Genomic DNA, 12439 nt, shown 5'->3' with positions numbered 1-12439 from the left:
GTATTAATGAGCTGGCGCCTGCATCGCAAGCTTTGAGGCAGTGCCAACAAGCTTCAGAGCACACTGTGCCATGTACTTCTGGCATCCAAGAATGACTGCAACTTCTTACAGTAGCTTCAATTTTTTTATATATATATACATATACACACACACACACACACACATACCAAAGCTGTATGGTAAAGTGAATGGATCTGTTTGTGCCACCCAGCCCTTCCTCCAAAAGGAAATGCACCTGGAAGACTTGAGTCAAACAGGTTGGTTGGTCAATAGGTCCATGTCTTCAAACTCAAGAGAAGGAAACAGAACCGACAATATAATCAGCATCACGAATGTCTGGTGTCATGTGGCAGCGTCAGTATCCACAGAATGAAAACGACTTCCTGCACATGCAGTCTCATCAGGGCATGATTTTCACCAGCTAACCCAGTCTTCTAGCTGGGTTCAAGGAATGGCAGGACATGGGGGCGCTAGCATCATGTACACTAGGTGGCCGCTAGAAGGCATTCATCCTTGCACCAAAAACACCTTCCTTGGTGTGCCAAATATCCTTGCACCAAAACACCTTGTCTACAGGGCAGTTATCCCTGCACCAAAGTCTCCCTGTGTAGTGTGGCCAATATCCATACACAAAAACTAATTGTCTGGGGGGAAATCTTCTTTGCACCAAAAGACACCTTGTCTAGAGTGACAAATATCCTTGCACGAAAACACCTTGCCTAGCGTGGCAAATATCCTTGCACGAAAACACTTTGCAGAGTGCAGCAATTATCCTTGCACCAAAACACTTTGCCTAGCGTGGCAAATATTCATGCACCTAAACATAATGCCTAGAGGGCATTCATTGTTGCACCAAAACACACACTGCCTAGTGTGGCAAATATTGCACCAAAACACCCTGAACACTGGCAAATATCCATGCACCAAAACACCTTGCCTAGTGTGGCAAATATCTATGCACCAAAACACAGTGCCTAGAGGGCATTCATTCTTGGACCAAAACACACACTTCCTAGTGTGGCAAACATTGCACCAAAACACCCTGAACAATGTGGCAAATATCCATGCACCAAAACACCTTGCTTGGCATGGCAAATATCCGTGCATCAAAACACAGTGCCAAGAGGGCATTCATCCTTGCACCAAAACACGCAGTGCCTAGTGTGGCAAATATTTCATCAAAACACCCTGAACACGGTGGCCAATATCCATGCACCAAAACACCTTGCCTAGTGGGACAAATATCTATGCACCAAAACACAGTGCCTAGAGGGCATTCATTCTTGGACCAAAACACACACTTCCTAGTGTGGCAAACATTGCACCAAAACACCCTGAACAATGTGGCAAATATCCATGCACCAAAACACCTTGCTTGGCATGGCAAATATCCGTGCATCAAAACACAGTGCCAAGAGGGCATTCATCCTTGCACCAAAACACGCAGTGCCTAGTGTGGCAAATATTTCATCAAAACACCCTGAACACGGTGGCCAATATCCATGCACCAAAACACCTTGCCTAGTGGGACAAATATCTATGCACCAAAACACAGTGCCTAGAGGGCATTCATTCTTGGACCAAAACACACACTTCCTAGTGTGGCAAACATTGCACCAAAACACCCTGAACACGGTGGCCAATATCCATGCACCAAAACACCTTGCCTAGTGGGACAAATATCTATGCACCAAAACACAGTGCCTAGAGGGCATTCATTCTTGGACCAAAACACACACTTCCTAGTGTGGCAAACATTGCACCAAAACACCCTGAACACGGTGGCCAATATCCATGCACCAAAACACCTTGCCTAGTGGGACAAATATCTATGCACCAAAACAGTGCCTAGAGGGCATTCATCCATGCACCAAAACACCTTGCCTAGTGGGACAAATGCCCGTAAACCAGTCCTTCTAAATTCCTCTTGGCCCATGCAGGCCCTTGGCAGTTGCAGTCTCCCAAACTGGCTGTGATTATTTTCTGATGAGTCATTAGGCACTGTGTAGCCACAAGCCACCGTGCAAGCAATGCTTTCAGCTATTTTAGGGAGCCCAACTTGCTCAAGAACATCTGACTTTGATTTTGGCCCCCTTACTGGGAGATGCAACATAACACCAAAAACACCAACATATATGCTGGCTATGCATTTAGCCTCTGATGGGCAAATTAATGCAGGGTTAGCTGTCAATTCCTTCAGCCTTTCCACTGAACCCAGACACAATTGACATGGTTGGAGGAGAGAGAGTTTAGCGCCTAAATTGCTCTTTGTGACCCTAATCCTTCTCATTCCATGTCTCAGTGCCTCGGTTTCTAATAATGCACCCATAGACACATTATGAACACGAGCACTAACTGCAAAATTATGTTTACTGAGATAGCACCTAGAGGCGAAGGTCGTTTCAGAGCGCTGAGCTTTGCGATACTCCTTCCTCACACATAGATTACTGTGCATTTAAAATATTGCATATCATTGGTGAATGCATAGCAAAATAAGAAAATGCCTTTTGATTCCAAGCTTCAGCATTCACATTTAGGCACATCCCACTAATTTAACGGAAGAAAGTTCAGCATTCTGGACAAGACACCATAGGGTGGCTGGGATGTGTGTCTGTGTGGTGTTGAATGTTGATGTGCCATTTGGGTTCTTCGATGCGCGCATTCAGAAACACCAATATTATTCTCTACCTGAAAGAGAGGGCGCATGTGGAAGTCTTGAAAGGTGACAGCGTGTGAACAGGAGAGTTCTGAGGACATGGGGTAGAGGGTGGCTGTCTGTACAAGGGGGTGATACTAGAGGTCAGAGTGAGGGTAGCTGGAGGCTTCTGAAGGTCTGTGGAAAGGGTGGCTTCTGGAGGTCTGGAGAGAGGGCAGGTTGTGGAGGTCACGTGAGAGGGTTGGTTGTTGACATCTGGTGGTAGACTGAAAAGGGTGGCTTGAGAAGCTGTTGCTGAAAGGGTGGCTCGTGAAAGTGAGGGAGGTGGTGGCTTCTGAATGCTGTAAAAATGGGTGGTTTGTGAAGGTCTGAGGAAACGGTGGCTTAGAAAGGTTTGTGGAGAGGGTAGGTGTGGAGTCTGGGGAGAGGATGAGTGTGTAGGCCTGGGAAGAGGGTGGGTTGTGTAGGCTTGGTTGGCAGGGTGGCTTGTGAAGATATGGAGAGAGGGACGTTGTGGTGATCTGAGGAGTAGCGAAGGTTGTGGCCCTTTGGGAGAGGACGAATTATGAAGGTCAGGAGAGTGGGTAAATTGTGAAGGTCTTGGAGAGAGTGTATCTGGCAGAGAGGGTGAACTGTGAAGGTCAGGCGAGAGGGTGCATCCTGGAGGTCTGAGGAAACATTGGCTCATGGACCTCCGGGGAGAAATTGATTGAAAAAGTCTAGGGGAAAGTGTGCCTTCGGGAGATCTGTTGAGGGGTGGTCTGTGGAGGCCTGGATTAAAACCAGAGACTGTATCCATGGTCAGGTCATAGTTCATAGGTGGATGCTAATAGTGGTACGTGGGTACGGTGGTTTTGTAGTGGAGAGCTAGGATGGTGTAGAGTTGGGGGCTTGTGAAGATATGGATGAAGTGGGGACGGGGAATCTGTCAAGTGGATGGTTTATGGTTCTTATGGAAGTGGCATCATGTAGACATTTTAAGAGCGCAATTGGAAGGTCTTGACTCACCGGGGAAAACACTTGCTTGGCCGAAGACCAATGCACTGCTTTGATGGGTGAATGGGGTCATCAGCTATCTAGCTTGGCAAACAGCCCTAAGGGAATGGACACAATTTTCTTATAGACTCATATATCATTCTCTCAGCCCTCCCGGTGCTATATAGGGCTGGTATGGAAACATTTTCCAGAGCCGCGTTTCGCTCACACTGCACCACTGACAGATGGAGGTCTGTGAGTGAGGAGGTGGGATTGTAGAGGTATAAATGAGATATGTTCTTGTGCATGTCGGGAGACGGTGAGTTCTGGAATTTTGAGGAATGGAAGTGTGTCGTGTGAACTGGGGAGAGGTGGGGTCTTGAGGGTCGGGGTGACAGGACTTACAAAATCTGGGGTAAAGAGTGACTGTCAGAGATCTGGAGGAGAAGGTGTGTATGGACATTTAAGGCACATAGTACATGTGAAAGTGTCCACTGAATTCTAGGGAGAGGGGTTTATATGTTCAATATGGCATGGCTTGTGAACATTTGTAGGCGAGCCCCTGAAGGTGTGAGGAACAGCAGGTCTTGGAGCAGGAATTCTCAGGAGGAGTCTGAGGTCTGTGGTGTGGGTTTGAAAGGGCGGGGTGTAAACAGGTCTATCTCAGTGCGTTGGTGAAGTAGTTGTCTGAGGATCTAAAAGAACAAGGAATGTTTATGGCTGGGGGTGGTTGTGGTGGTCTACAGCCTGGAAGCTTCTTATATCAGGGTGGTGGTGATCTGAGAGAAGGTGCTACAGGAGGGGAGAAGAGCTTTTCTGGGTTGAACTGGAGGATTCTAAGCAGGGAAGAGGCTGGAGGGAGTTGTTGGGGAGGGGTTGTGATGTCGCGAGAAAGAGGGAGGGTTTAGTATGTGTGTCCCAGCTGGGCCGCTGGGGTCTGGTGGAGAAGGGGATGGAGCTGAGGAGAGGAAGGCGTGTGAGTCTACGCAAAAGAATGTCTGGTAAGGGACCGGGCGAGAGACTAGAGTTCTTGGGCAGAAGAGATTGGTGGTGGTTTGTGGTAGAAGGTTCATAAATCTGTGAGACGGAGAACTTTTGTGGTGTGAGGAAAGGGTGCATTTAGATGTTGAGATGTGCGATGCTAACACATAAGCTTGTGGAGCTCTGAGAGGTGGCTCGTGGTTGTCTGTAGAGGGGGCTGCCGGGAGCTTGTAAAGTAAAGGGGTCTTCGGCGGTTGTAAGATGGGGGGTTCAAAGTGGGGAGCCCTTTTGTACATCTGCCAGAATGCGCACTGCTTGAGATTGAAGGGGGGCTCGTGTACATTTGGCGGAATGTGGGCTGGTCGAAGTTTGGTGTTGGGGGTCTTGGAGTACAAGATGGGCGACGACAGTCTGACTTAGAGAGGAGTTGAGAGGTGGGCTGGTATACATCTGGCAGAGGGTGGGCTGGTTGCAGTCTATGGCTTGGGGTCACGAGTAGAGGGTGGTCTGCTAGGGTCTGACAGAGCGAGAGAGAGGGCTTTTTTAATGTCTGGCACACTGTGGCATCTCAGAGCCCGGGATTGGAGTCTCTTGAGTACAGGGTGGGCTGCTAGAATCTGAGAGAGGGTGGGGGTCTTGAGAGGTGGGCTTGTGTGCATCTGGCAGAGAGTGGGCTGGTTGCAGTCTAGGGCTTAGGGTCACTTGTGTACAGGGTGGCCTGCTAGGGTCTGAGAGAGAGAGAATGGACTTGCGCACATCTGGCACTCAGCGGTCTGGAGGGTCACTTGTGTACAGGGTGGGCTCATGGGATCCGAAAGAGGGTTTGAAATGTGGGCGGGCTTCGGTGCCTCTGGCAGAAGGTGGGCTAGCAAGGCTGAGGGGAAGAGAGACGGCTTTTGGGGTCTGGAGGAAGGGGACCCTGTGCGCACCAGGCGTGAGGCGGGCTCACAAATAATTCACAGACAACAGATAAGAGCATGTTCTCATTCTATGGTAATCAAATGCGTCCACCCCGCAGGGCTCAGTGCGCCCGCTCTGGGAAGGAAAACGCTGCTTCCCTGCCTTTTAAATGAGCTCATCCCGCCTTTATTGATGGCCCTTGAGCCTGAATGACAAAACCACTACATCTGGCTTCCCAGGGCGGCTGCGGTCTGTCCGCGCCGGTTGCGAGCGCGCACAGGGCATATTATGGGCCACCCAATGCCCCGGCTGCTGCCGAGCGCCCAGAGGCCACAGAATAAAACAGGCGGCGCCATGCACAGCTCCAGGATGTAGAGAAAGGCAGCTCTCAGGCTGGGCTCACCTGTCATTGTCGGCGCTCCTGAAGCCCGGGAGGATGTGTCGGAAGCTGTTGTTCCTGTCCAGCTTGGGTTGGCTCTTCGTTCTCTTAATGGAGCCCTTGAGGCGGCGGCTGAGGAAGCCCTGTGGAAGGCAGAGGGGAAGGTCGGGTTAGCGGGTGCTGGCACCGGGGCTTCTGGGCGCATGGTCCCCGCGCTGCGCTGCTACCCTGTCCGCCGCTGCCACCAGCGTTGCGCGCACTGCTCCAGCATCTGCGCTCGGCGCGCACAGGCCAGCGCGCTGCGTCGACAGGAGACTCCCCAAAGCCTCTGTTGCCCTGGCAACCATCAGCTCGAATAAAAATACTGTCTGGGAGATGAGGCTAGCATATTGCATCTCTCGCCGAGGTGAAGCGTTCCCAGTTCATTCTTTTTGTTTATCAGAACGCACCCCTTTGTACTCTCCCACCCTCTTCTACCCCCTCCGGCACTCCGTTTATTGAGGTGGCAACTCAGTGCTGGGAATATACACACATATTCATTTTGCTTTTCCTCAATATTGTATTTGCAGCTGTATATTGCTATAAGGCATATGTGCGGACACCAGAATCGATATTGCGTTACAAAAGTGACAATAATTTGTAATTTATACACCGCATTTATCCAAACCACTTTCCATGGACCATTTGTGAATACAAGCATTATTAACAAATGAATACAACGGCACCCGTTTTATCTCAGAAGGATGAAAGGCTGTTTCGACCCGGCCAAAAATATGACCTATTAGCATGGCCCTATAACTTACAGATTTAAGAAGCAAACACTACTACAATATCTTGTTTGCACACTTTATGAGCGCACGTTCATAAATTACGATAGGGATATATGTTTTACTCCGAATAATATGGCCTACATCATTAATCACGTGACCGTGGTTTACATTTCTATGCTAAATCACATGCATATTTAATTTAGTACTCATTATATCATGGATGGATGGAAGACTGAGTCTATCCCGAGTCTCTCAAACCTATATTTTAAATGTTAGAATTAACTCACTGAGTTATCTTATATTTATGATAACGTCTTCCTGCTGCTTGTTCTCTAATTCTTTACATCAACAGGAATGCTCCATTTGATTGGAATTGTTTTTCCTTTTTTGTTGATTCCGCGGAGGAGGTTTACATGTGCGTTTGAAGTGATGGATTGTGCAATTTGTAAATATTTATGATAACTTAATTGTAGGTATCCCTTGAATCGCACATATATGTTCTAACAGGGCAGGTCACAGTTATGAAGTCCCTTTAAGTATGAGAACATCGGATAGTCATCTGGGCCAGGGGTACACATGTCTCATGAAATGAATACGGCCTGCAAGAAAGTTACTCCATTATATAGGACTTCTTCCCAAATGTCATTACTGCTTTACTTAAACTAAGAAATGGAGACATTACACCAGTGGGAACTGTAGAGCACGGCCGTTGAAACAAAGTACTGAACCAATATATATATATATATATATATGGTATTGTAGCTTATTAAGCAGTCCCACTGGCATAATGTGCTTGTGAAATATTGAGTACAACCCTACTTGGATGATTTAGTGACACCAAGGAAGATTACGCTTTTTCTTGCATACAGGAGAGCCTATTGTGAAAGTTTAGTGTCATAGATATCATAGATTTCTTTAAACTAACTTTCTTGGCAAGTTGAGCAGCATCTCTGGCATATTCAGCAGTATCCCTGGCACATTGAGATGATCACTGACCATTAGGTTGCATAACAATAAACACCTCTTATTCAGTGCCAAAGATGCCCCAAGGGGTGGATGCTCACTACAAATACATGTGTTATGCTATGCCAACTTTTGTTATGTTATTGCAAAACATCCTGGTAAACAAAGCTTTGGCATATTCAGCAATCTACTAGCATTCTTAGCAGCACCATGGCATAATTAGCACCTCCCTTACATTTCAAGCGGTAGCCGACAACATGTCCCAGCGGCGACCACATGAAGTCACGTGTACGTGATAAAGCTCTGCTTGCATACAGTGATCCCCTCGCACACGAAGCAACACCCTGGCACATCGAGTAGAACGCAGGTGTATCGAGCATGGTGTTGGCACACAGATTGACTAACCGTATCTCTGATCTTCTGGATATCATGTGCCGCTCTCCAAAACACTGAGCATCTTTCAGGCATGCTGGACTCTGCTCTATCATATGGAGCATGTGCGGGCATGCGAGCAGCCTCCTGGCATAGCGAGGAACTGCTTTGCACATTGAGCAGCCATGCGTACACCCAGAAATGCTCAATCGCATTGAGCAGAATTCCATCATGCTGTGCAAGTCCTGGGCATACGCATCACTCTACACCAGTGGTCCTCAAACGTTTTAATGCCGTGCCCCCCAGTTGAAAAATAAAAATCTTTGGGCCCCCCTTCAGAATTTTTTCACAATTATTTTATAAAGATGACAATGTTTAAATATGTCTAGACCTATTTAAACATTGCAGTTAAGTACGGTTACCTTTTTTAAAATGCAATAACATGCTTCTGAATAAAAGAAAGGCCTGTTATCTGTATAGTGCTTCTTTTGGCCAGTGTCTGATGCCCCCCCTGGGATCACTTGGGACCCCCATAGGGGGGCCCGCCCCCCAGTTTGAAGACCTCTGCTCTACACATATGTAAAAGGCTGGACCATTCATCTCTTATCTCCACTTAGAATATACCCTGGCGATTAGAATGCCCACCTGTCATCATAACCAGCCCCCTGGCAGACAGAGCAAGCAGGCCATTGCTCTATTGATTTGACTCCTCTAACAATGCCTTTTTTGTTTACATGTATTTTGATTATTTTAAGTATGAGCCTGTTTATAGTGGGTAACAGAGAGATCCAATCAGCAGAGAGATGACACAGAAAAAAGGCAGATTTACATAGCAGAGGATTTAGTCATGCAGGTCATAAGGTGCTCCACAAATCTAATTAGATTTCCATTTTGATCGGTATTTCAAAATATTTGAGCACCACCAATATTTAAATGATGGCAACCTCTTTTCATATGACAGATGCACCGCTGTATAACAGCTGTACGCTGACGTAGGATGAAGCACGTTTGATGATACATTTCTCTTCAGCGTAGGATGTCTCAGATTAAGTATTTACTAGCACAGAAACAGTGCTGTGCAAAGCCCCTAATGCTGCAAAATAATACTATTAATCACAGAACAGGGTTTTCTGCTGGGCTACAATGTATAAGTAAGCATTCACTACATGGCACTGACCTTTGCCTGAGGTCATTGGTCATTGATGGGCGGTTTTCCAATTCTCCAGAGACTGAGACAGACTCCCTAGTATTGATTATTTAAGGTAAGGAGGTCTTAAGAGAAAGCAGTTGTTGACAAGTGCACTGTTTGACCTACCTTTAAAAATGATGCATGCAGTTTTAAGGTGAACCCCTCCCCTCCACCTGCACCATACCTGCCCCGTGTTTCAAGGGCGGTCCAGAGCCCTTGTTAGTTATTGGAAATGACAGGTGTGGCTGGTTCCTTGGAAAGCCCAGGGACACATTGAAAAGGACAACCAATGAGGGAAGCATATTAAGAATTTCTACACTTCTCTCTAGAGCTTCAGCTTCGACTGTCTCCAAGCTCTTCTGCCAGCCCATATTGCTGACCGACTTCTCCGAAGAGGATAGGACTGCTTTATTTTTCTCGCCTCTCAAATACCTAAGGGAGGCAGGCGTGAAGTTTTTCTACTTCAAGATATTGAATAGCCTTCGCTTGTCACTTGTTAGATTACACAGGGGCATTTCTGCCTCATCTTGAAGGCTAGCAGTGCTGCCATTCTAAGTGTGACCTGTTCTACACACGCCATGTCCCACCACATCGACCATATTCTGGGAGAGCTGGTCTACAGACAGTGACCAATGGATCCCCCGATATATAGGCGACTGCCAGTACATAGTGACACGATTGATATACTGCCCTGGGGTCAGACTCGCAGATGGCTGGTGACAGCTACAGCTATTGATAAACTCTGTATTGGAGGCATATGAGAAAGGCTACTATGCAAGATAATATATAATAATATACCAAATTATCCAAGAGTAAATAGGCATCTTTTCACAAATATGAGACACTTTCCCCCAGTTTGAACTCATGCATTGGGTAACTAACCTAATTGGGAGAGAGGTCCCACACAGGCCCATCAAACTACATATATATGTGAACCGCTGGCTTCTATGGTCATCCGTCTGTTTGTCCCACACGTAGGCCACTTATAGGGTCTGGTACTCCAAGCTGGAGATTCTATGTCACTGGCGATAGCATTCACGGATAATGTACATGTATCGTTGCTTATATTAGATTCATGGATTGATGTCAAGTATCTTCTCCCCCCCTCCCTTGTTCTCCCCTTCTCCTCTCCGTTGTCCATGCCCCTTCTGAGTTTTAGTTTCTTGAGAAGACGTTTCATTCAGATATATAAGATGTCCCAGCTATACTGTCTGCATTCCTTGTTGTGGAGTGACGGGGATGGCAATATTCTGACAAGAACAAGTCACTCCACGTCTCTTCTTCCTCCTGTATCACGGATGCCATTTTTTATCAGTTTATAGATGTAAGCCTCCTGCGGGTCACTTGTTCTATGAGCTGCCAATGTTGTGCCAAAGAATACCAGAATCCGGCGGGCGTGACCAGATTTTGCTGTTTCCTGCATGGAAAAATTCCATTGAACCTGTTGGAAATGGGCTCCTCTTGTGAATCTGAACTCGGAATTGTAGGACCTCCCTTGCCCTTCAACAGGAAAAAGTGGACTATCAGAGAAGAAGCTAGTTCCAAAGATCTGAAGACTTCTCCTTACAAAAGCAGTGCCTCCATTAAAAAATGGTATCTTTCCATCTAGGAGATCAGGGACAGCTACCAAGTGTATCCATGAAAAGACACAACCATGGCAGCTTAATTCATTCCAGTGAAATGTCCTACTTTGAATTTTATGGAGAAGGTTACAATTACTGGGGGACAAGTTAATCAATGTATCCGACCTTATGTAGGTCCATGCAGCAGCATGTTATGTCACATTTCACCGAAGACCTTCAATATCCAAAGAGAAGAAAGCTGCCTGCAGGACCACATACCAACTATAATCCAAAAACACAAACTCACAAGTCAGCCAGGAGAGTGCTTAGGTCCCAGTCAGTGCACGGAAGTCACTGACATGTTTTTTGCCTTTCTTCTAGGATAAGATTAAAGATCTTTTCCGAATGCTCTCCTATTAATACTTTTTGTTTTCTTCATAGCTTTGCATCACTACATTTAATTTCTTTCATTTTTGTGACATTTCCTTATTTTTTTAAATCATTTTAATGGACTAGGTGTGTACCTTGTTAGTTACGTATTTGTTAGCTGTATTGTTTAGTTGGTGCCCATATTTTAGATACTTGGAGAAATGCATTGTGGGTGTCAATTTAGGTATTCCTAAAATAGCTAAACTTTGCAGGTTACTTTATCTGGGCATTGTGGGAGTTCAGTCACATCTCACATCTAGTGGGTGCTCTCTCTAGCCTAACACTCTGATTCCCTCCACTGAGGAACCTCCAGAGAGCGCCTCTCACCCATGTGAGCTCAAACCCTCTTATAGCCATGTGACCACTAGGCAGACTCAATCAAATGTAGACATATCTGCAGGAATATATGGGAATATCATTTCCCATCACTTGACTGTATCAAGTATGCACAGATGCTTTTTCACCTGTACTGTCTCACAACAAACACCGAGGAATCCCGCCAGCCATGTTTGTCATCTTTCAGATATGATGAGGAAAAAAAAAAGCTTTAATGCGCTGTTTCCTTTTCCTTGAATCCTAATGTCCTACACTAACGAGGACATTAAAATTCATCTTTCTCTAAGCAGCACAATAAAAACCATTGCTTGTGAAATGCCTTTTATTCATATCAATAGCAAGTGATCTACAAAGCCAATTTAAATCGAAAACAATCGACAACATGCGTGCAATAGAAGCTATGATGCTACCACTCATGCTAATATAAGCACGGCAGGGCTACTCTAAAGTCTAGAAGCAAAGAGATGCCAAGCTACATTACCTTATCCATAAACCATCATCACCTTCCTGCATCTTCACATCCATAACTCATCCACTACATTGCTTCAACGGATCTAATCACGTGAACTTTGGGATCCCTTGTTGTAGTTGAATATTGACAAGGAGCCCAATGAAGCATGAAGCAGAGGATTATCTGTCTGTGGCATCTCACAGCATCCTCTGTTATGACAGTGTCAGGGAAACTAATGGGAATGCATTAATATAAAAAACTTTCAAAGATTACTGAAGTCAGTCCAAGCATTTCAGTATTCACTGCAGCCTGGATTCTTCACTTATGTAGTCAGAGCCGTGCATCAAGGGTGGTTCACCTGATAGAGGGCCAGAATTAAAGTGTGGTGGAAAGGGTACTCTGTCACAAACCTGGTGGAGTATCTAGTCTTCCAAACTATGCTCTACGAAGAATTGGGTGGACAGAGAGGTTTCCGA

At 46.1% G+C, this 12439-nt stretch overlaps 1 protein-coding gene across 10 annotated transcripts in view; it reads right to left on the bottom strand.

The window, feature by feature from the left end:
- DAB2IP (DAB2 interacting protein) overlaps nt 1-12439 on the bottom strand; it is a 1276993-nt gene that overhangs the window by 548310 nt on the left and 716244 nt on the right. For all 10 annotated transcript variants that reach the window (XM_069241673.1, XM_069241675.1, XM_069241667.1 and 7 more), the window contains exon 3: nt 5916-6034. In XM_069241673.1, the coding sequence (XP_069097774.1) occupies nt 5916-6034 (119 nt within the window). The remainder of the gene's footprint in view (nt 1-5915; nt 6035-12439) is intronic.

This window comes from Pleurodeles waltl, chromosome 6 (assembly GCF_031143425.1).
Source record: "Pleurodeles waltl isolate 20211129_DDA chromosome 6, aPleWal1.hap1.20221129, whole genome shotgun sequence".
NCBI lineage: Eukaryota > Metazoa > Chordata > Amphibia > Caudata > Salamandridae > Pleurodeles > Pleurodeles waltl.
The sequence above is the reverse complement of the archived record's forward strand: the minus strand, read 5'-3'. Positions and strand labels throughout refer to the sequence as shown.